Source organism: Belonocnema kinseyi, chromosome 2 (assembly GCF_010883055.1).
Source record: "Belonocnema kinseyi isolate 2016_QV_RU_SX_M_011 chromosome 2, B_treatae_v1, whole genome shotgun sequence".
Taxonomy (NCBI): domain Eukaryota; kingdom Metazoa; phylum Arthropoda; class Insecta; order Hymenoptera; family Cynipidae; genus Belonocnema; species Belonocnema kinseyi.
Window position 1 is genome coordinate 53,611,156 of NC_046658.1, and position 21,902 is coordinate 53,633,057.

Below are 21,902 nucleotides of genomic sequence, written 5' to 3' on the forward strand. Positions count from 1 at the left end.
CTACAAGCTATCTAAGGATGGTACTATAGAACGCCACCTCAAGGTAGGCCTAGTGGCGCCATCTCTTGGTCAGGCCGGAAACTTATCGATCCACCCTCGTAATGCATTCTTTATCCAAAACTCTTCCTTAATATTTTATCTGAAAATTTATGGCAATATACATTCTCGATATGTATGTACATTAAAAACCCTATATTCGTAATCATTTGAAACTTTAGTTAATCATTTTTTATGTGAAAAAATCGATTTTTTCACATGTTTTTGCATTAAACCTGAATTACTTGAATTACCTCTGCAGCCTAATGTATCTAACACATATAAGAATTTCTAAGATGTTTCATACAAAGATTCTTATAGCAAGAAATTAAAATCCAGAAATGACATGAAAGGTAAAATTTTGTAAACTATTCAATACATCCAAAATTCTTTCAAAATATGAGAATATGTTTCTAGAGATATAAAATAAAAATTTGCTGTCAAACGTTTAAATAGTTAGGGCGCTGCAGAGGCAAGCAGAGTTGAAAAATTTAATTTAATATTTATTAAAATTCAATTTAATAAGTATCGGATAAGTATGGCGAACCTAGCCACCCTTTCCATTCTGAAATAAAACTGAAGAATTCAGTCCAAATTGAAATCGATTAATAGTATTGTCAAATAGTAGATAATGATCCTACATATATAATCTTTAATTATAAGTACACATAGAAATAAAACAATCAATTATAGTTTTAATAAATTAAAGAGTATCGTGTCTTGATTATTAATTACATTTAATTAATTATTTAACATCCGTTAGTATTTTTAGTTAATAATTTTCTAGCGTATGATCATTATTTACTGTAGGGTGGTCTCCGCTACCCTAAGGAAATTTTTATATTCAAATTCAAAAAGCCACTTGGACATTCTTAAACTTGGCAGGATTATATTATATGATAAACCGTCCACACTCATCAATGTTTAAAAATGTATTATCTTATACGTTCAATCCCGCTAAGTTTTATAAAGTATAAAATGTTTTTTTAAATTTTCTGTCAAAAATTTCTATTTTAAAATTTCTATTAGTGTATAAAAACCGCTTATTAATTGACCTTATTATGAATACTTATTTCTATTTGGCCAATTTTCATTTAAAAGCTGCATGTAGTAGTACATGGCAGACATGTTTCTTCGCAAATGCTTTTGGTGGGATTTATTAATATTTAAAATGATTTTGAGATCTTAATTCAGAAAGTACCACATGAGATAATATATTCCTCGAGGCATTAATGTCTTTCTAAATAAAACATGTTATGTCCGAAGTATTGAATTTAATTATTGGATCAGATTAATGTATAATTCCGTGAGTCCGTTAGGATACATCCGAAATAAAGCAACACTTCGCGTGGTTATACATTGGATGGGGGAGGCGTCTCAAAAGAATAGAGTATAGTTAATTCTGTTTTTTAGTTGCTTTTCACGTTCGCACTAATACTAAAATAATAATTAGTTATCTTTCTTTCTCTCCTCGTAACTTGGTCCGCAGGGAATAGTTTCAATTCAATTTTGGTTGTTGAACCCAAACAAGTTTGAATCAAAATAATAATTCAAAAAATATGTGAAAATAAAGCTTTTGCTGAATTGATTTCAAAATTTTATTTTATGAAATAAATGTTTTTATTTCTCTAAGAAAAGAATTTGGTTGACTTAAATACATACCTTTTTTCTGAGAGTTTGCATTTTTTTGTGAATAATTATTTATAAATTTGGAATATAATTTACCTGTCGTTAAGCGTTTGACCAATACCACCGATGTTTGGTCTGTCCTGAGAACTTAAAATTCTGCTATTTCTTCGTAAACTAGTTGTACTGGATGGCCTCTGACTATCGATGAGGCCATCAGATTGATATTGCTGTTGTTGTTGTTGTTGTTGTTGCGGTTGACCATAGAGCTGCTGTGCATTGTACTGATTCATTTGACCAGGTCCATACTGGTTCGGTATTGTCGTCTGTAAAAGTTTATAATTATATAAGCTTTAATCGAAAAAGTATACATTATCCGTATAATTATATTAGACATGCATCCTCGCCAGGCATTTCCCATCGAAACAAATAAAGGTTAGATATCCAAAATATTTCCATCTTTAATAAATACATAGAAAAGAAAAATAATTTAATTTTAATAATACGAGAGTAATTGTTCATTCTCTGACTTTACCACTTCGTCTTCATTTCTCAAAATTTCATTCACGGGTTTTTAATATCTCAATCAACGTTTAAATAAATTTTTTTTCCTACCATCAAACACGGGAAACATGCTCCAGTTTAAAAATAATTTGAATCCTTCACACGAGAAACAAATGAGCGGGGGCGGAGGTTACATTTAATTATATAAATGAAAGAGAGCAACAGGTGGGTCGCACAGAAAATCTGACATATTTTATAATATGTAGTACTTCATGCGATCTGATTTGTTTTATGGTAACATCTATTTGCACGTTTATTATGAGAAGGGTTGAAAACGTTAATAAGAGTAGTAAATATTAGCAACGATTGAGTTTTATTATTCAAACAAAAGGTTTTGAACAAAGGGGTTTTATCTATTATCTTTGTCGAACACTCGTAATCTTACACCATAATGTTGTGATCCGAAAGGATTCATTTGACCCATCATGGGATCGTACAAGACAGGAGGTAGTGGAGACATGATCTAAAATGAAAGAATTTTGCTTTTTGATTATCTAGTTTCTAATCTTCTAATATTGTATTGTTGACTTGGGTTAAATTTTTAGTTGTTTAATTATCTAAGGATAGATTAACATAAAAATATAAAATCTATATATATATTTCTGTAAATTCGGCTGTTTTTTCGAATTCTTTTTTAAACTTGATAACATTCGATATTTTTTCCGCAAATCATACACTCATGCTTTTTAAATGAAAGAATTAGGATTGGTTATTGTAGTTTTTTTTAATTTTGGAAAGCAGATAAGCCGTAGATCAAGGAAAACAAAGAAGGCCGTGAACAATAAGAATGATTTTCAGAGAGAAATAACATTAATTTTAACTTTGTAACAAAAATTTAATCAGAATTTAACAGTCAGGGTAGAATGTTCAAGAAAGTTAAATATTAAAAAAATTTAATTGTCGTAATCTTCCGAAATAGTGTTATCTTCAATAATACTTGTCAAGATTTACGAATGTTATGACATTAAATGAATGTCTGAACAAATGAGAAATCGTTTAAGAAGGGGGTTTTAGATGAACATTTTTTCTTGGCTGAAATGCTAGGGCAGTAAATATGTAAATTCTTTCGAATCTAATTAAAAAAATATAATAAAATTAATTCACTGAAAAATGAGAGAGTGAATTAGCTTTGAAAAATATAGGTTACCAGGCGATAAAATTTACACATTTCCGGTACTCACCGGGCGAGGTGAGGCATGGGTAAACATAAAATAAATATGATTCAAACTAAAATCCCGTTTCAACTACGTTTGATTATTTTGCACGTTTCCATCTATATTTGATCAAAAAAATATTTGCGAGGAATCAAATAGACATTCACAAAATTAAATCATTTTTGTCTGGATTTAAATATAAACCACTGAGAAAAATCACTCCTTAATATTCCTCCAAAATACTTTGGTTTTTCATTGTTCATCCAAAAATTATTGTTCAAGATAAGTTGTTCTCTTCCATCTTATGCATTGTCATTTTTATTTTTATTTTTGATCTTAATGAACACTACATTTTCTCTTAAAAGCTCTTTATAACTCTTTAAAATTTACATTTTTTTTAGAAATTGTACAGTTGTGAATGTTTTATTTCAAAAATTTTGAATTTCAAATATTTTTGAGTTTAAAATTGTTTAATGTTAATGCCGTGGCTAGGTGTATTGAAAGTTGAGTACGTATGGTGAAACCTGAAAAACGGGCTATCTGTGTTGAAAGTTCGGTACACATACTGGATTTTTTCGGTACATATATATACACGATTATGAATAATTTATAATTATTCATAATTCATATTTACATTAAACTATAAAATCATAAGGGATACAATTGCAAAGAATCTGCAAAGGAATCAGTGAGATACTGAAAAAATCGAATGGAAATTACGACTGTTGTCTAAAATGGAAGGAAATAAATAATTATACTCCAAACTCTCGCTTTCAGTCTAGAGTCGGAGGTTGCCTTCAAATAGTCTTGGACTGATTTCGAAGGTATCGAAACGTACAAAATGAGGGCCGCCTGACTCGTTTCCTATTAGAATATATATCTATATATATATAACGTCGCAACCGCTCTTGCCCTGCTCCCCTGAGAAACTGCGTCAGAAGGCATTTCTAGGAAGGCCGAGAATGGGGTGACTGAAAGCGAGAGTTAAGTGTATCCTAAAATATTGAAAAATAAATACATCTAACAATCGAATTCATTTTTGAAATTCATCAACGTTACCAATTGGCTTTTTCTTATTTTATAAATCATGTTAAAGACTTAAAGGTCAAATAATTAAGAGTTTAACTGTATGTACGCTATATTTCAAAATTCACCAAACTTTGATAATGATTTATATGAATTAATCGAAAATAGATTCGATTAAAATTGTTTATTTAACAAAAGTTATTTTAATTTTTATCTCTTCGTTTCACTTGTTGGTCAAATCTGCAATTCTTATTCAATTATAATGATCAAGTGCTGATTTATTCATTAAATAATTCTGTACTACACCATTTGGTTAGTTTTTATTTAAAAATGTTATTTAGAAATCAGACGGTTATGAGTTTTGTTACATATTTTTTGTTTTAATAAAAGCCAACCACAGTGAGTTGCAAAGAATCTTCCAAGGAATAAAATCATCCGTGATAACTAGAATTGAATAAGATTTAGAGTTTTCTTTCTATAGCGAAAGTGAAAAAACAATAAAAAAATCAAATATTGGTTAATTAACAATGTCAGCCGGAGCTATTTTCTCCAAGGAAAGCTTTCGTATTTCTTCCAAAAGCAATAACATTTAACAAACAATCATTATATTAGAACTCGTTTTAAATATATTTCTTAATTTTTAAATGGCTTGTGAATAGAGAACATTTTCAAATACAGATCATTCCTAATACAATGACTTTTTCAAGAAAACCAATTAACTATCAATAAGAAAACCAATAAAAATCAGTCTCACCTGCTGGTTGGCGTAACCTTGTTGATACTGATTCTGGTACCCCTGCAACGTGGGCATCGCAGGTGCATAATTATTATAGTGTTCCTGTGAATTCGATTTTTGAAACTGCGATTGTCCATACTGGCTACTCTGACCAGGATACTGGCCTTGGGTCGATTGCATGTACTGATTCGGTGAAAACTGTTGTGGATTCTGTTGGAACTGGTTCGGTATACTATTCGTGTACTGAGATTGTGGTAATTGGTTGGTCATCTGCGGGTACGGATTCGAGGTTGCTAATGACGTCTGCGGATTCGAGTATTGTATCTGCCCACTCGGAATCTGGTTAGGAATCTGATTAGGTATCTGGTTAGGCATCTGGTTTGACATTTGATTGGGTATCTGGTTTTGCATTTGGTTCTGATACGGAATCTGGTTCTGGGCTGGTTTCATACTGGTCCTTCGTATCGATTGTGTTATTGATTGATTTACGTGACTTGGACCAGGATTGGTAGACGAAGGGGAGTTTTCATCAGGCAAAGCAGTCTTGTTAGGACTAGACCCGGGTTGATCAACACTTGCTGATTTATGCAAAATGCTTTTTCCAGGAACACTGTCCTGGGGTGGAGGCACGTACCTGGGAATTTCTCGATTTTTTAACCTTTCCAAACCCGGTTGCCGGAAGTCTGGAGCAAATTGACGGGCTGTCGTTTGGGCCAATTCAGAATCCTCTCGAGCATGTTCAGCAGCGATGTCTGCAAGTTCAGCCTTGCCGCGAGCTGTTGCAGTTCTTGAAATGGCAATATCAGCTTTTTGAAGGGCGATTTTGCTGGCTCTTTGAGCAGCGTTTACAGCAGCTTCTATCCTCTCTCGGAATTTGGCAGATCTTATAAGGAACATGTGCTTCTTTTTCTGACTCGTTATGAGAACGTTGTTCTTGTACTTTCCTTCTTCCTTGCTACCATCGCGAAAGGTCGTCACTCCATAGCCATACTTGCGATTATTGAACCATTCGCCTTCGTATCGAAGGCCATCACTTCTTTCGGAGATTCCAAAGCCGGTCCTCTTGTCGTTTTTCCACTCACCGAGGTACGTCTCGGTTACGGAGGCATCCATTTGCTCGTCCTGTGAATACAATTTTTTTGAAATTATTGTTAAATTAATATCAGTTGATAAAATAATGTTTCTTTTTTAAATTACAAACTTCTAGCGCAAAATACATTGCCAATTCATCATCCTTTTCCGAAAAAGTTATAGCCACGGGATCTCGCATACATTATTCTCGAAAACCTGATTAGTTGTGAAAACGCATAAATGTCACTTTTAGTGGCTCTTTTCAGTTTTTTCTTTGAGTTTGTGCACGTACAGAAATTTCTGTATCTGAGTTCACGGAAGCGCGTGATTTTAGAGCTACCATTTGTACGTGCTTTAAAGTTTTGGACTATATGATGTAAAAGCATAGAATTCGTGACCTGAGAACAAAGGTGCGTGGCCTAATGCCTGAAATTTTGAGACCGCTGATTTTAAAGAAACATGTTCCGAGATCTTAGTTTTCGCGCCAAAGCGTTATAAAATCAAGGAGCAGTTCCGTGAATTAAAAACTCAAAATTTCTCTTCGTGTATCACTGTTGTTTTTTGAAGAATTCGAATTGCCAAATATAACACCTACTAATTGTGAGTAGCTATGATTATAGAAAATATTTCATAAATAGGATTTTAACTAATTTTCCAAAAGCTTTGAACCAATTCAAAAGATATTTTGAATGTTTGAACTTCGAAAAAATGTCTTAACATTTCTGAGAAAATTTCAAATAATTTTTTTTTGCAAAAATGAATTTCAAGAGAAAATTTAAAAATATTTTTAAATATTTAAATGATCGCCTAAAATTTAGCAAAAGAGCGTAGAAGATATCAAAGACAAATTTTTCGACTTCGCAGGATTACGAAATTTCATAAAAAAATTTGAGTAAGTTGTTAAAGATATTTAGAAGTTTTAAAAAGATATAAAAATAAGTTAAAACTTGAAAAAATTCTAAAAAACTTGAAATAAAATCTAGATTTTTCAACAATTCTTACAAAAAGTATTTAAACTTTCCGAGAATTTTGAAAGTTTTGAAGAGAATAAAAAGTATTCTTAAAATTCCTCAGAAAATAAAAAATGATTCTTTATTTAAAAAAATTATTTATAAGAAAGTATTTATTAATATTTCAAATGATTAAAAAATCTATAATATTTTAAAGCAATTGTTTTGACTTTGCAGAATTTAATATTTTTGTAGGAGAACTGAATACTTTTAAAAGATATTAAGAAGCTATAAAAATTTTGGAAAAATTTGAAAATAATTGAGGGTTTGAAAAAATTTAAAAAATTTAAAAACACAATGTATGTTTTTAAAGGTTTAAAAAAATTGTAAAGCTTTTCAAGAATTTTAAAAGTTTTTGAGAAAGCAAAAGAATTTTCTTAAGATTCATAGGAAATTAATTATTAATTTTCTATTCTAAAACATTAATTATTGAAAAAAATTTATGAAAATTTTAAAATTTTGAGCAAAATTCCAATCAATTAAAGAAATATTGAGGAACTTACGATGCTTTGAAGTCAGAGAAAATATTTTAAGCTTTGAAAAGATTTCCCAAATTTCTAAAATATTTAAAAATTTCTTCTAAGTGTATTATGGCCCTACATATATTTTAAACTGTCTCTATTTTTTCCAAAAAAGTTGAGTACAATTGCTTAATAAAACAAAGTTTTAATAAACTAGTCTAGACTCTTTTTCAACTTGTCTGAAATTTCCAACAATCGGTTTGAATTCTCTCAAGAATCCTCGGATAATTGTATTTGCGTATTCTTAAAATGAAACTAATAATAGTAATAAGAGTAATAAAGAGGAGAAAGTAAAAGAGGAGAGTAATAAAATTACTCTCCTAAAATATAATTAAAGCTGGAATTTAGTTTCTAAAAACTGTAAGAAAATAAGAAGTCATTTTAAATTTTTATTTTAAACTAAAAATTATTTGTCCGCTCTAAACAAAAAAATATCAAGCGGGTGTAGCGCGGGATTGATGGTGATATTATACATTAAAACGAAGATTTCAAGGATACCTATTTTAAATTTGACAATTTCAAGCTCAATTTCGAAAACTTCATAGAAAAAAGCTATCATTCATTAGAATAAAATGTCTTATTTTCAGATATACCCTATTCTTTAGGTTATCTGAAAACTTTTTCATACTATTTTACACTTCTCTGTAAATCTTCATTAGCTTATTACGCTCAGGGGATAAGATAAATTCATCATACTTTTCCTGATTACTAAATAATTAGATAGCATTCCTTTCCTTTTATCGATTATTTTAGACGGCAAAGATCTATACTCAACAGAAGATTTTAAAAGGCACGTTGTCTTCGTTCGTAAAAAAGGAATACTTGAAATAACAAACAACTTTAAAATGGGTGATTTTACTCTTTTATGTTTTGCTGGTCGACGGAGGAAGGAGAAATACATGCTAAAGTAGAATGTATACCGTCGATAGATGCACTTTTAGTATTTCATTCGCAAGATCAGCTTTACTGACATGTTTACATATAATTTACTCCGCTCCCTTGACAGTCTAATGATTATTTTAGGTGCAAAGATAAAATTGCAGATGTTACGTCGTTTTTCTTATTTTTAAACTGAGACAGTTTCTATTATTTTTGTATTCTTTCTATTCTTTTATCGTTCTGTATTCTTTAAAGGCTGTTCATAATATTCATATTGACATAAATTCCTTCTAAGTTAAGAGGCTTTTTTCATTAGTTTTCCTTAAGGGCACGTGACACAGCTAAATACCTATATTACCGACCTCACTTTATCAGTTCACTGAATGTTTTTTTGAACCTAAGAACTTTTTCTGTAAATAAAATATCGAGCTGAAACTTTGGAAAATGTACTAGAGTACAATAAAGTACGTTTAGGTACTGCATTTTGTTAAGAACTTTACTGAAAATTATTTTATCTTTTTTCTGAACCTCGACATTTTTTGAACGTTGGAACTTTTTTTATACATAAAATATCGGTCTCAAACTTTGAGAAATGCAAGAGCCGAAAGCAAACTACGTTTAAGTACAAATATTAATAATAAACGAAGGAGAAAGAAAATATTTCAACTATCAATTCCATTGGCATGAGCCGGTAAAAAGTTTGAACGTTCAAAAAATGTCGAGGTTCTGAAAAAAGATAAAATAATTTTCAGTGAAGTTCCTAACCAAATGCAGTACCTAAACGTACTTTATTCTACTCTAATACATTTTCCAAAGTTCCAGCTCGATATTTTATTTACAAAAAAAGTTTTTAGGTTCAAAAAAATATTCAGTGAGCTGATAAAGTGAGGTCGGTAATATAGGTATTTAGCTGTGTCACATGCCTTTAACAAGTGGAAGTTTCAAAACTATATAAGTGGATGGAGTTTAATCTCCAATATTTCCCTTTTCACTAGAAAATCAATTTTCCAGGACAATAGAGCTTATTTTTCTCAAGGATCATAAAATTGTAATTTTTTGTTGCTTACCTCGATGACGAAGGACGTGTTACTGTCGGTATGAACCGACGCGGAAGCCTGGCTTTGAGAACTTTCGGTCGACATCCAGGAAGTCGAGCTGGCATTGCTTCTGATACTACCACCGCCTGTACCTCGTTTTTCAAGATCACCTGTACTTCTTTGTTTCCTTATCTTCAACCCCTACATAAAAATAAAAAACTCATGATTTATAATGCAAAATATTATCATTAAACAATAATGCTTGTTAGGGAGTCATCGTGACTCATGCGGTATCATGTTTGTCTTACTACACTGTCTGATAAGTCCCTGAAAAATGAAACACGGAGACGTTTTTTTGGCCAAAGTTGGTTTTATTTTTTAACATACTCTCCTTTTAGGTCGATACATCGAGTCCAACGATTTTCTAACTTTTTGATACCGTCCGAAAAGTACTCGATCGGAAGGTGTCCAAAATACGCCTCAGTTTCAGCTATGAGCTCCTCATTTGAGTAAAAACGCTTACCGGTGAGCCATCTCTTCAGGTTAGGGAACAAGAAATAGTCGCTGGGGGCCAGGTCTGGTGAATAAGGTGGTTGAGGAACCAATTCGAAGCCGATTTCATGCAATTTTGCTTGTGCAACTAAGCATAAATGAACAGGCGCATTGTCGTTATGATAAAGCGGTTTTTTCTTCTTCAAATGCGGTCGTTTTTCGGCGATTTCGATTTTCACTCAGTCCAATAATGATGAATAGTATGCTCCGGTTATGGTTTTACCTTTTTTAAGATAGTCCACGAATATTATGCCATGTGCATCCCAAAATACGGAGGCCATAACCTTTCCGACCCATTGTTGCGTTTTTGGACGCTTCGGAGCACTTTGGCCCGGTGGAATCCACTGTTTTGCCTGTTGCGTTGACTCAGGAGTGTAGTAGTGGATCCAGGTTTCATCCATGGTTATGAATCGGCGCAAAAACTCGGTCGGCTTACGCGAAAATAATGACAATTTCTGCTGGGAAGTTGTCACACGAATTCGTTTTTGTTCCACTGTGAGCAAATGCGGCACCCATCGCGCGCAGAGTTTCTTCATGCCCAAAACTGAATGCACGATATTGCCTACACGTTCCAATGATATGCCTACAGCATTAGCTGCCGCTCTCAATTTCACTTTGGGTTCATTCAACATCATATCACGGATTTTTTCGACATTTTCTGGTGTAGTGACCTCTTTTGGTCACCCAGATCGTTCAGCATCAAATGTGCTCGTACAGTCACAACGAAACTCGGTAAACCACTTATGAATCGTTCCAATCGACGGTGCAGATTCCGGGTAATACTTATCCAGCTTGGCCTTGGTCTCGGATATCGTTTTCTTGCGAAGATAGTAGTGTTTGATCAAAACTCGAAACTCAGATTTTTCCATATTAAAAAAAACTCGGAGGTTAGTCGCTTCTCAGTGCGGTAACTTGTAAATGCGTAAACATAAATGGCTGAAGTTTTGACAGGCGTCATTTGAAGGATCAAGCTCGACGAAAATGGTTCACATTACTGAATACTAATGCCATCTCTTAGAATTTTCAGGTACTTATCAGACTGCCTAGATGTTGCAACACTGCAGCCTTAGTAGTCACGCTGTCGCGGATTCGATTCCCAAAGCAGGAAGTGAGGTTGGATGTGCTTTCAGAAATCTTCGATTCTGCCCCTTGGAATGCAACGCACTGATACCTTACGTTTTATAATAAACCCTACAGAACAGTCGCTAATGACCCTCGCAGTTCATGCGACCTTAAACGTTAAATTAATCAAAAATAATGCTTGCTTTTTAGATACAAATTTGATTTTATCTCCGTCTAAATATAATCAGAATGCTCGAACTACACAGCCCGATCAAAGAGTTAACGAAGTTGGCAATATTTCATTAAATAAAAAACCGTCTATTCGCTGCTTCAATTTGGCTATTTCTGCAAATAGCTTTATGAACAGGGTGTCAACCAGAGCGGGAAAATTGGGAAATAACCGGGAATGTGATTCAGCAACCGGAATTTCTCTCTCGAATATACTAATATGCCGATCAAAACTAGCTTCATATATTTTATGCCTCTTCTTCATTTGTTTATACTCTCTTTCGTTTACGGATTTCAGAGTCTTTAAATAACCATTACAAGTATTCTTACAAACAAGCCTTATAATATCTTACGAACTATTCGCTTCATACAGTCTTAAGGCACTTCCTCAGGCTTGAAAATTAGCCCATGTATTACTCTGAAAAGTTTTTCTCCTACAATTCTGAATTGTATGATTTCATATTTCAACCACAGACTATAAATGCCTAAATGCAGAACCTCTCAGAGTGCTTTTTTCGAAAAATGGTCTGGTTTTTGTTTCATTGCAATTAATTGAAAATTGATGCATTTTTTGCGCCTGGGAAGTGGCAAACCGCTACCATGAGTGTACTCATGGCGAACATAGTTCGTGGGCCCTCTGACTGGCTATGGAACAGCGGGTGGTCTAGAGTGTCATTTTTTCGACGATACTTAAACCATCGTAAACCTAGGATCGAGCCGAGAATTCAGATTGAGTGCCTGTCATGCCTCACTCAACTTTCCGGTTGTTAGAGATTACAGTCGGTTGAAAGAAATTATAAAATATTAAGGAATTTCATTTGAATACTGTGCATTCGGTTCATTACATGACGATAAGACGATTAAAAAAAGAAAGAAGAAAACCGGTTAATCCGTTCAATTTTTGGATACACCCTTTTTCTCTCTTCTCCGATTGTACGACAAAAAATATTGAAAGAAAAAGATGCTGCGCTCAAAATTGGAAACTGTTGAATGGGAAAAATATAGAATTTACATTTATTTTATTTCCATTTTCTTATTCATTTAATTTATTCATTTACTCATTGATTTATTCATTCATTCATTCCATCATTTTAATTTCATGGTTGCAAGTTTAAATTAAAAACTCTGCAATCATAGAGAATCATAATTTTCCTATCTTTTTTCTTGAATCTTTATTTGTTTCAAATAAAACTGCTTGCGTCACAATAAATGTGTTGTTTTGTTCAGAATTGATGAACTATTTTGCTTTAAGATTCACATCATTTGGTTCAATTTCATTGCTTTTCATTCGAAAAATTAAAATACTAAAATTTTGGAGTTGGGGACCTAGCCATAGAATTATAAAATTGAATGGCACAATGCAAACTGTTTATACTATGTTAAAATTTAATAAAAATTATAAATATATTTCCAATCGATTTACAAGATGGAGTGTTTGCGAAATATATTCATACTAATAAATTTTATTTTCAACACCCCCCCCCAGCGCCCCAAATAAGAGCTAAAAATAAAAAACTACATTTTTACGTTCATTATTGTTAATTTTGAGCAAATATCTGTCGTGAATTTCATACAAATAATTACTAGTCGATAATTAAAATATTTCCCAATACTTTTTAAATAATTTTCAATTGTTTACAGAAATGTTAATTATTTAAACAATAATTTAATACCAAAAAATGGAACAAACAATCGCATTTTCTGATTGAAATGTAATGGTTTGTCATTCTTTGGAGTAGAACATTTTTCTAAAAACATTATATCATCATTTAAGCAATTATTTATTGTTTTTTTTTCAAATTTCTGAACATTGAGCTAGAGATGTCCACTTTTTCTAAATTGGTATCCTATGCTACGTTTTGTTGAATAAAGTTTGTTTACAATAACTAAATAGTGTATTACATGACTGTATACTGTATACAAAGAATAGATGACCCACCTTTTAATTGTTTAAGCAAATATAACTTGTTAAAATAATTACTTTTTGAAAAATAGTTATTAAATCGTATTTTCTGAGTCAAACATAATATTCAATGATATCGAGGACTAGTAAATTCTGCAAAAATCTTAATGTTATTGATTTTTTTTTTAATTTATGTCAAATTAAGTATGGATGGTTCATATCAAGAAAATAACGTCAACAACAAACAGAAAAGAACAACATCTACAAAAAGTTTCTTAGAATAAGAATGTAGAAGAAGTGGACATCTCTGCCTCACTTAAACAAATTTTTGAAAATAAACAATAAATAATTGTTTAAATAATTACATCACGTTTTTAGAACAATTTTCTACTCCAAACAATGACAAACAATTACATTTCAATCATAAAATACGATTCGTTTCTACATTTTTTGGGATTAAATAATTGTTTAAATGATTTTCATTTGCTTAAACCATTTGAAATTGTTTTAAAACTCATTGAAAATTCCATACAATTCTTATTTAACAATTTCCAATTCTGTACGCATGATCTTTTTCAGGATTTTTGTCGTACAATCGGAGAAGAGAGAAAAAAGGTGTATCCAGGAATTGAACGAATTAACCGATTTTCTTCTTTCTTTTTAATAATCGTCCTATCGTTATGTAATTAACCGAATGCACAGTATTAAAATGAAATTCCTTAATATTTGCTAATTTATAATTACTATCAAACGACTGTAATCTCTAAAAATAGGAAAGTGGAGTGAGGCATGACAGGCACTCAATCTAAATTCTCGGCTCGATCCTAGGTTTACGAAGTTTTAAGTATCGTCGAAAAAATGACACTCTAGAGTCTAGATCACTCGCTGTTCCATAGTCAGTTAGAGGATCCACGAACTATGTTTCCCATGAGTACACTCATGGTGGCGGTTTTCTATTTCCCAGCCGCAAAAATGCATCAATTTTCAATTAATTGCATTAAAGGAAGAACCTGGCCATTATTCGAAAAAAGCGCTCTGAGACGCTCTGCATTTAGGAATTCATAGCCTGTGGTTGAAATATGAATTCATACAATTCAGAATTGTAGGAGAAAAACTTGTCAGAGTAATAAATGCGCTAATTTTCAAGCCTGAGGAAGCGTCTTAACCCTTGTGTTGCCACCCGGGTACTCATCGGCATACGTTTTGTTCAATAACAACACTTTTAATTTCAAATCGAAACGTTTGAACAAATGTAATTATTTTCCATTTACATATCTCTAAAGCCAGCAACGAATATAAGGCTTTTAAGAAAATGTTGTATTAAGGGTGAATAAGATCCTCCAACGATTCTTATAATAGAAAATTTTGTGAATAAATATAATTCTGACTTAAAACCAAGAATTTTTTAACTAAATTTTGTTTTGATTTGGAATAGGGGGTTTTGTAAAAGAATGACAATTTTGAGTTTGGGACAGGGAATTTTTAGTAAAGAATTATGATTTAGTCTTTGAAAAAGTAATTTTTATTATGGAAGGATACAATTCGGAAAGGAATCAAAATTTGGTTAAATTTCAGAATTCTTCTTTTTTTGCAAATATAAAAATTGGGCAGAATTTGTAACTGCCCTCTTCGGAATTGTAGAAAAAAAAGGAAGTTAGTATATTTATGTCTTCTGAATTATAATAGACACTGTTGTAAATAGATATCTGACTTGGAAGTGGTAATCTTCTTAATAATTATAATTTAGGCTTTGAAACAGGGAATTTCTATAAAGAACTATAGTTTTCACTTTGAACTAAGAGATTGACGTAAAGAGTTAACATTTACATAGAAGGAGGGAATTTTCGTAAAGAATTATAATTTACAATTTCGAACGGGACATTTCTGTAAATTATTTGTTTACTATTTATTTCTAATTATTATTATACAATTTAGTATAGAGAATATTTTATATGAAATGGGAATATTGGAAAATAATTTTAATTCTGATTTACAAGAAGGGAATTAAAAATAATCCCCGTTCAAATTTAAAATGATAATTATTTACCTTCACTACTCCAAATCAGAATATTGCAACTCTTATGAACAAAAATTATATGATGTTTTGAATCAGGATTAAAATCCATTTCCAAAATTCCCTGTTTCTAAATAGAAATATTTGAAATTTTATAAAATGTTTAGAAATCTCTTGAAATCTTTAAAACCCGTTCAAATCATACAAATCTTTTAAACTCTTTTAAATTGGCCGAGAAAAAGGACCAGCTGTCCAGGAGAAACGTAGAAAGAGAGAAACCTAGAAACCAGTCAGAGTATTATATTTCAGTCTAACTTGACAGACGTTTAAGAAATTCAGACAGCATTCTTCCTGATGTTAAGATCTGATAATTCACAAAGTTTAAACGAAATCTGTTAATTTAAATTTATCTATAGAGCAGGTTCTTTATCTGGTTTTGGATTTTTATATGGGTCAAATATGATTGTGAAAATGTGGCAACTGAATGAAAAATGATATTACCGAGAGGATGCCTTTCTTTAGAGATTTTTCTGTTAAGCTCTTCCGCCTTGCTGGAGGATCATCACTTCTGGCCTTCAGAACAAATCCTCCCCTGCTATCATCAACCCTTCGGTCTCTTTTATCCGTCGGTTCTGGCGTCGGTGCCGACGCAGGACCTCCATCTGCACTTCTTAAAGAAGTTAGGGATGCCCTGATTTGCTTCGTGGGCTTGTAATGACTCGCAAGTCCGAAGGGTGCACTTGCTCTCACTCCATAACCGTGTCGCATCCCTCGTAACCATTGTCCTTGAAAAGTACCTGTAAAAAGACGAAATAGGAAATAAGCATATTTTTATTTATTTCAATACCAATTCTTTTTTAAATGTAAATCTACAATTTTGCTAAACATTAACCTGTATCCCGGGCCATTAAAATTAGGCCACGCCTAGTCATCCCAAAAAATGGGGGAGGTAAAAGAAGGGATGGACTAGTCGTCCCGGCATTTTCGAATGGCTACCCAAACATATAAAAAATATTTGATTACATATCTCGAATTTCGAGAGGACGAAACACTTCATTACCTCATTTGGAAAAATGGAACAAACAAGGGAGACCGAAAACTACGTACGAAGCAACTGTGCACAAGCCTATCTATGCACGTCGGTGGCCAAAGTCACAACTGTGCACGGGCTCATCTGTGCACGACTCGTGGCCAAGAACGTGCATAGTCGTGCCTTTGGCCATCGACATTTACAGATATGCTTGTGCACAGTTTTACAGTGCGCAGTTTTACCCTTTTCGAAAATGACTACTTATTATTAGCTTTTAATAAATCAAATGTCAGTCGCTTCTTAAAAAAATTTTAAGAAATATCTTTTAAATTTGATCCCCTAATCACTCGAAAAATGCCCACAAAAATGCAAATATTAGGTTGATTGGGTCCGGATTATGTCAAACCCCCGGAAAGTCACATTCGCGGCAAGTCACATTTCAACATCTATCATTTGTACAAATTTGAAACCCATACCAAATGGGCAAATTACGACAAATCACAATCACAGCCAGTCGTATTACAGCATCAATCCTTGGGAAAAAACGTGAAGCCTATGAAAAATTATCAAAAATTAGTAGTGTGACTTGCATTATTTTTGTGACCAATGACAGCTGTGACTTCTAATAGTTCTTCATACGTTGCAAAAGGTTTATGGATGCGACCTAGATTATTTGTGTGAGTAATCATATTTGCGTATTTTCCCGCAAAATTTATATGGATTAAAAATTTTTTTTAATGAGAGATGCCGCAATGTGACTTTATGTAAATGTCACTCACCGCAAATGTCACTTGCTGCTATTTTGCTAATTATTTTTAGACATCACATTTTTTCAAATGAAATATGCCGCAATTTGGTTTGCAGGGAATGTAATTTTTTAGACTATTTCTCGACATAATCTACTATTATTCGATAAACGCAACTTTTGAAGTACATATTTTTAAATAATCCTCACCTATTTAAACAACTATTCGATTAAAAATTTGTTTTCGTCTGTAAATCATGAAAATATTGTAACTTTGTGAATAAATAATACACTTAATGAAGGTTAATAGTAACAATTTTTATTTAAGATATTTTTTTATTGATTAAAATATTTTACTTTTGTTTAAATTTTTCTTTCTACGGAATTGTGAAAAGACAGTATTGTTTGGAATTAATGACACACTTGTTGAATGTTAAGAGTCATATTTCTTGCTTGAAAAGTGTTACTATTATTCGAACAATTAATCATTATTTACTTATTCACCTTCCTTTTTACATCAATTAACTGTGTCATTGACTGCAGAAGAAGAAAATACTACTATTAGTAATTTACTGAAAAAATTATTGACAAAAATACTAATACTAATAATTTCAATAATTCAGGTGTAATTTCTGAAAGAAGAAAGCACCTAATAATATGTTGCATAGTGAAAGAGGTTCGAAAATACTAGATTTCTTTTCACTTTCTCATGAAATTTCATAAGTGAATTATAATTTATTGTTTAAACAGTTGAGAATGTGTTAATCCGTAAACATCATTTCTAGGATTCATTGACTGTGGTGTTAAATAAATAGGACTTGTTTAAGAAATTGCAAACTGTCGGAAACCAAAAATATATCTTCTAGCAATTGTTAGGAGTGCCAGTAACTCCAGAAAATACTAAATTTTCATTTTTGTTAGGGAATAGTAAAGTATGCCAAAAAAGTTTAAAAGTTTCCTCTTTAGTATGAGTTTCAAATAAAACTATGCCCTATTTTGCATTAGTTGGCTAATTTTCTCAGGCTTAATATAAAGGGGTTAGATAGACAAAAACTAAAAAAATGTTGGGTAGAAATTATTCCTCAAAAATTATTTTATATAAAAGTGACTGAAACTTCATTTGTAAAAAATTGATAGCATGTAAGTTGTATTTCCGATTTTTATTAAGTTGAGTTTTTCCATTCAAAACTCCATGTTAATTTCAAGGGACCGAGTGCACATTTTAATATTTACCGATTTGACTCAAACTTAGAGGGGATTTCTTTCGTGGAACAAAAGGTACTGGGAAGGGGAGGGGGAGCGCTGTTCACAAAAACTAAAAATTTCACCAGGTAGAAATTTGAACGGTGCCTTTCGTTTTTATTTTTCGTCCACTTTTCTTTCTAATTTCCGTTAGAATTGCAGTGCTAGATTTGACCATTCGTCTTGGCCGTTTCTAGTTTTATTTGTGCCAAATGCGAGAAAGAAGCATTGTACCTCGTATTCTGCAATAAAAGCTCACATTCCAGGAATTCTGTCTGCAGAATGGCATCGATTTCCTAGTAAATCTGTTAGAATTTTCAGTGATGCGATAGTCTTCGATCGGCAGTTGACCGCAATCCGGAAAATTATTACCCGCAGTCAGTAATACGTATTGTTTGTGCCAAAACTTAATCAACATTTCAAAATCTCTTCAGTGTGACTCAGTTTCTGAGGAACACTGACATGACGTTCGTTACAATTTTCAAGGGTGGAATATACCGATAAATGTGTGGGTGTTCCTTCAAGGAAAGTGCGAATTCCGAATCGGTGAAACAACGCTTGAATTTGTGTCGCCAAGAACCTTAGAAATTTATTTGCAGAAATTTAATTTTGTACTGACGGTTAACATACTATGAATTGCGGATAATTATTTTAATTGTTAATTACTTCAGTATACAATTTATGTAAGACCGTGTTTATTTTGGTAGAAATCGCATCTTTTTTGGTAAACAATTACAACTGTTTGGTTCAAAATTAATCTGTTTTGGCAAAGGATATTTAACTAATTTGTTGAAAAATCGCTTTTTTTGATTTAATTCAACTACATTTCCATTTAAAATTTGAAACTTTCTTCATTGAAATATCAATTATTACATTTTTCGTAGCGAATTCATCTGTTTTGGTTGAAAATTCAACTTCTGACTTGAAAGAGGAACTTTGTTAAAAGTTTATGATATTGATTGACGATACATAATTTTAGTTAAATAGCCTTAATTTATGTTAAAAATTTCACTTTTTTCTGAGAAGTATTGTTTTTAATGGTTTTTTTGAACACAGATTTAATTATGTCATGTTTAGTTCAAAATGTATCTTCTTGAGTTGAAAATTCATCTTTTGTGGTAAAATATTAATCTTTTTCTGAAAAGTTGACCTTTTTGGTCGAAATTGATCTTTTTTAAAGAATTTTAATCTTTTTCGTTTCAGAATCATTTGTTTGGTCGAATTTCATCATTTGTTTGGTCGAAAATTCATATTCTCGTGCTGAAAATTTGCTTTTTCGGCTTGAAAATTCTACGTTTTGGATGACTTTTTTTAAATCACTAATACATCTTTTTTGGTCAAAAATTGAACTATTTTGTTGAACACTTGTCTTTTTGAAAACTCAATCATGGGTAAAAAATAATGTATGTTACGTTCATGTCTTACGTAATTTATAACCTCTTATCAAATTCTGCATAGCGTTTGCATCAAAAGTGTTTAAAATTTATTTAGAAAAAAAGCTTTGTTTGCATTAACATAAACGACCTCCTAGGTTTGAAGTTCTTTTTATACATAAAAGAAAAATTTAGAATGATCTGGTTAAATGAAAAATTGTTCAAGGACTACACTCTAAGTACACTAATGACTATATTAATGATTTCTTCAGATACTTTTGTTGTAGATTCAAATATACATTATTCGATAAATGATTGAATTAGTTACTTGATAGGCATAGTCTGATAAATAATTGGGTTTCATATAATTTTCTATAGCCATAAGTCTTTTAAAAAGAAAGTTGATGTTTCTTAAAATTCACACAGTTTCAACTTTCTGCGTATGCTCGAATCTTTACCATGAGTCATCAAATGCTTATTCTGATAATTTTACCAAGAGGAAATGAAACTTTGCAAGTCGTCTGTTGGAAGCTTGAATGACTAATATCCGTTTGCCATAACTCACATATGGATTAAATCTATTCTTTAAAGAAAATTTAAACAAAGATTGTGTTTCATCTTCTGGGTTTCGCTTACTACACTTACTACAAGTCCGGAAATTCTGGAAAGGTAGGGAAACCCAGGAAATTTAAAACTGTTCAGGGAAAGTCAGGGAATATCAAGGATAACATGAAAGAATCAGGGGAAATAATTCTAAATAAACTACCTTGTAATCTGAATGAAATTAAATTTAGAAAAGCAAATGTATTAATGTTAAGTGCGTCTTACAAACGTATAAATTGATAATTTTTGTGGTTTTTAACTTTTTTGTTTCAGATTTCATCTTGTGGTAAAAAAAGTTATTTATTCTCTTTAATATCAACACTTTCCTTGAAAAAGCCTTTTTTTTGTTTTAAATTCAACTGTTGCGTTGATCATTTATTTTTCTATTTTATATAATCTTTTGTAGCAAAATCATCTTTTTGCCATGAAAATTCAATATTTCGGACTAAATGTTTGCAAATTCAACTGGGTACTTTGGTGAAAGTGGACCTGGGTACTTAGATGAAAAATTATATAGTTAGATAATGATTTAAAATTTAAATTAAAAAAAAAGGTATTGAAAAATTTTAATATTTTGTTCAAAATAATTTTTTATGGTTAAAAATTAATTCTTTTTACGCAAAAATATTAAAATTATTAAACCTATTTGTTTTTAAGTTCAAATTTCGTGTATTTCCTGAAAATTCTTATTTTTTTGCACAAAATTAATCTTCTTAATTGAAAATGCATCTTCCAATCCTAACCCTCTCCCATAAGAAACAGTAAAGATTGGACAAAACCTTTCCTACTCCAAATCTTCTTATGTAATTTGTGGATGACCCATAATAAAATTCTGTATGATTAATGTCAGGCTTTTCATTAGGATGGCTCAAAAAATTAAAGTTCCTTTAATTTGTGGGCTCACTTCCCAAAAAGCTTCTATTTGGTGAAAAAACAACTATAAATTTGTTTCAATTTTTTTGGATGCCACGGGGGCCAAACAACCCTCAACCGTAAAAAATTGTATGTTCTTAAATGTTTGAGAAAGAATTTAAAAAACACTCCTTTTTTGAAGAAGCAATAATTATTCGAACTTGCAGCAGTTCCCAATTGCAAATATTTCGTAAATTTAAAGCAGAATAACTGCAAAATTATTGTTTTAATTAGTGAATTTGGCGAAATTTTTCGTTCCTTCGAAAAAGGAGTGTTTCTTAATTTCTGGAGGAGGTTTTTCAATTTTTCTATACATGTTTGTTTTATTACGTATTTTTGGACCACTTTTTATGATATTTAGGCAAAATTAGACATTTTTCATTAAACCTGTGCGAAAACACAATTTTATTACGCTTGGGGGTTAGATTAATCCTCACCGGATCCAAGATCCCCTTGCTCAACAAATTAAAAAAATTACCGTTGCTTTTTTACCAAATAGAAGCTTTTTAAGGGATTAGCCGGGATGAGCCTACAAACCAAAGGAACTTTCATTGTTTTTCGCCAGCCTTCTGTTCAGA

The 21,902-nt window shown here is 31.6% G+C and overlaps 1 protein-coding gene across 13 annotated transcripts in view; it reads right to left on the reverse strand.

Moving 5' to 3' along the window:
• The window catches only part of LOC117167443 (junctophilin-2), a 219,730-nt gene that overhangs the window by 79,167 nt on the left and 118,661 nt on the right, over positions 1 to 21,902 (reverse strand). For 12 of the 13 annotated variants that reach the window (XM_033352390.1, XM_033352378.1, XM_033352380.1 and 9 more), the window contains exons 4-8: positions 15,921 to 16,216; positions 9,691 to 9,861; positions 5,161 to 6,264; positions 2,612 to 2,689; positions 1,762 to 1,988 (exon numbers count right to left, since the gene is read on the reverse strand). In XM_033352390.1, the coding sequence (XP_033208281.1) occupies positions 1,762 to 1,988; positions 2,612 to 2,689; positions 5,161 to 6,264; positions 9,691 to 9,861; positions 15,921 to 16,216 (1,876 nt within the window). The remainder of the gene's footprint in view (positions 1 to 1,761; positions 1,989 to 2,611; positions 2,690 to 5,160; positions 6,265 to 9,690; positions 9,862 to 15,920; positions 16,217 to 21,902) is intronic. The other variant, XM_033352389.1, reaches the window with a different exon arrangement.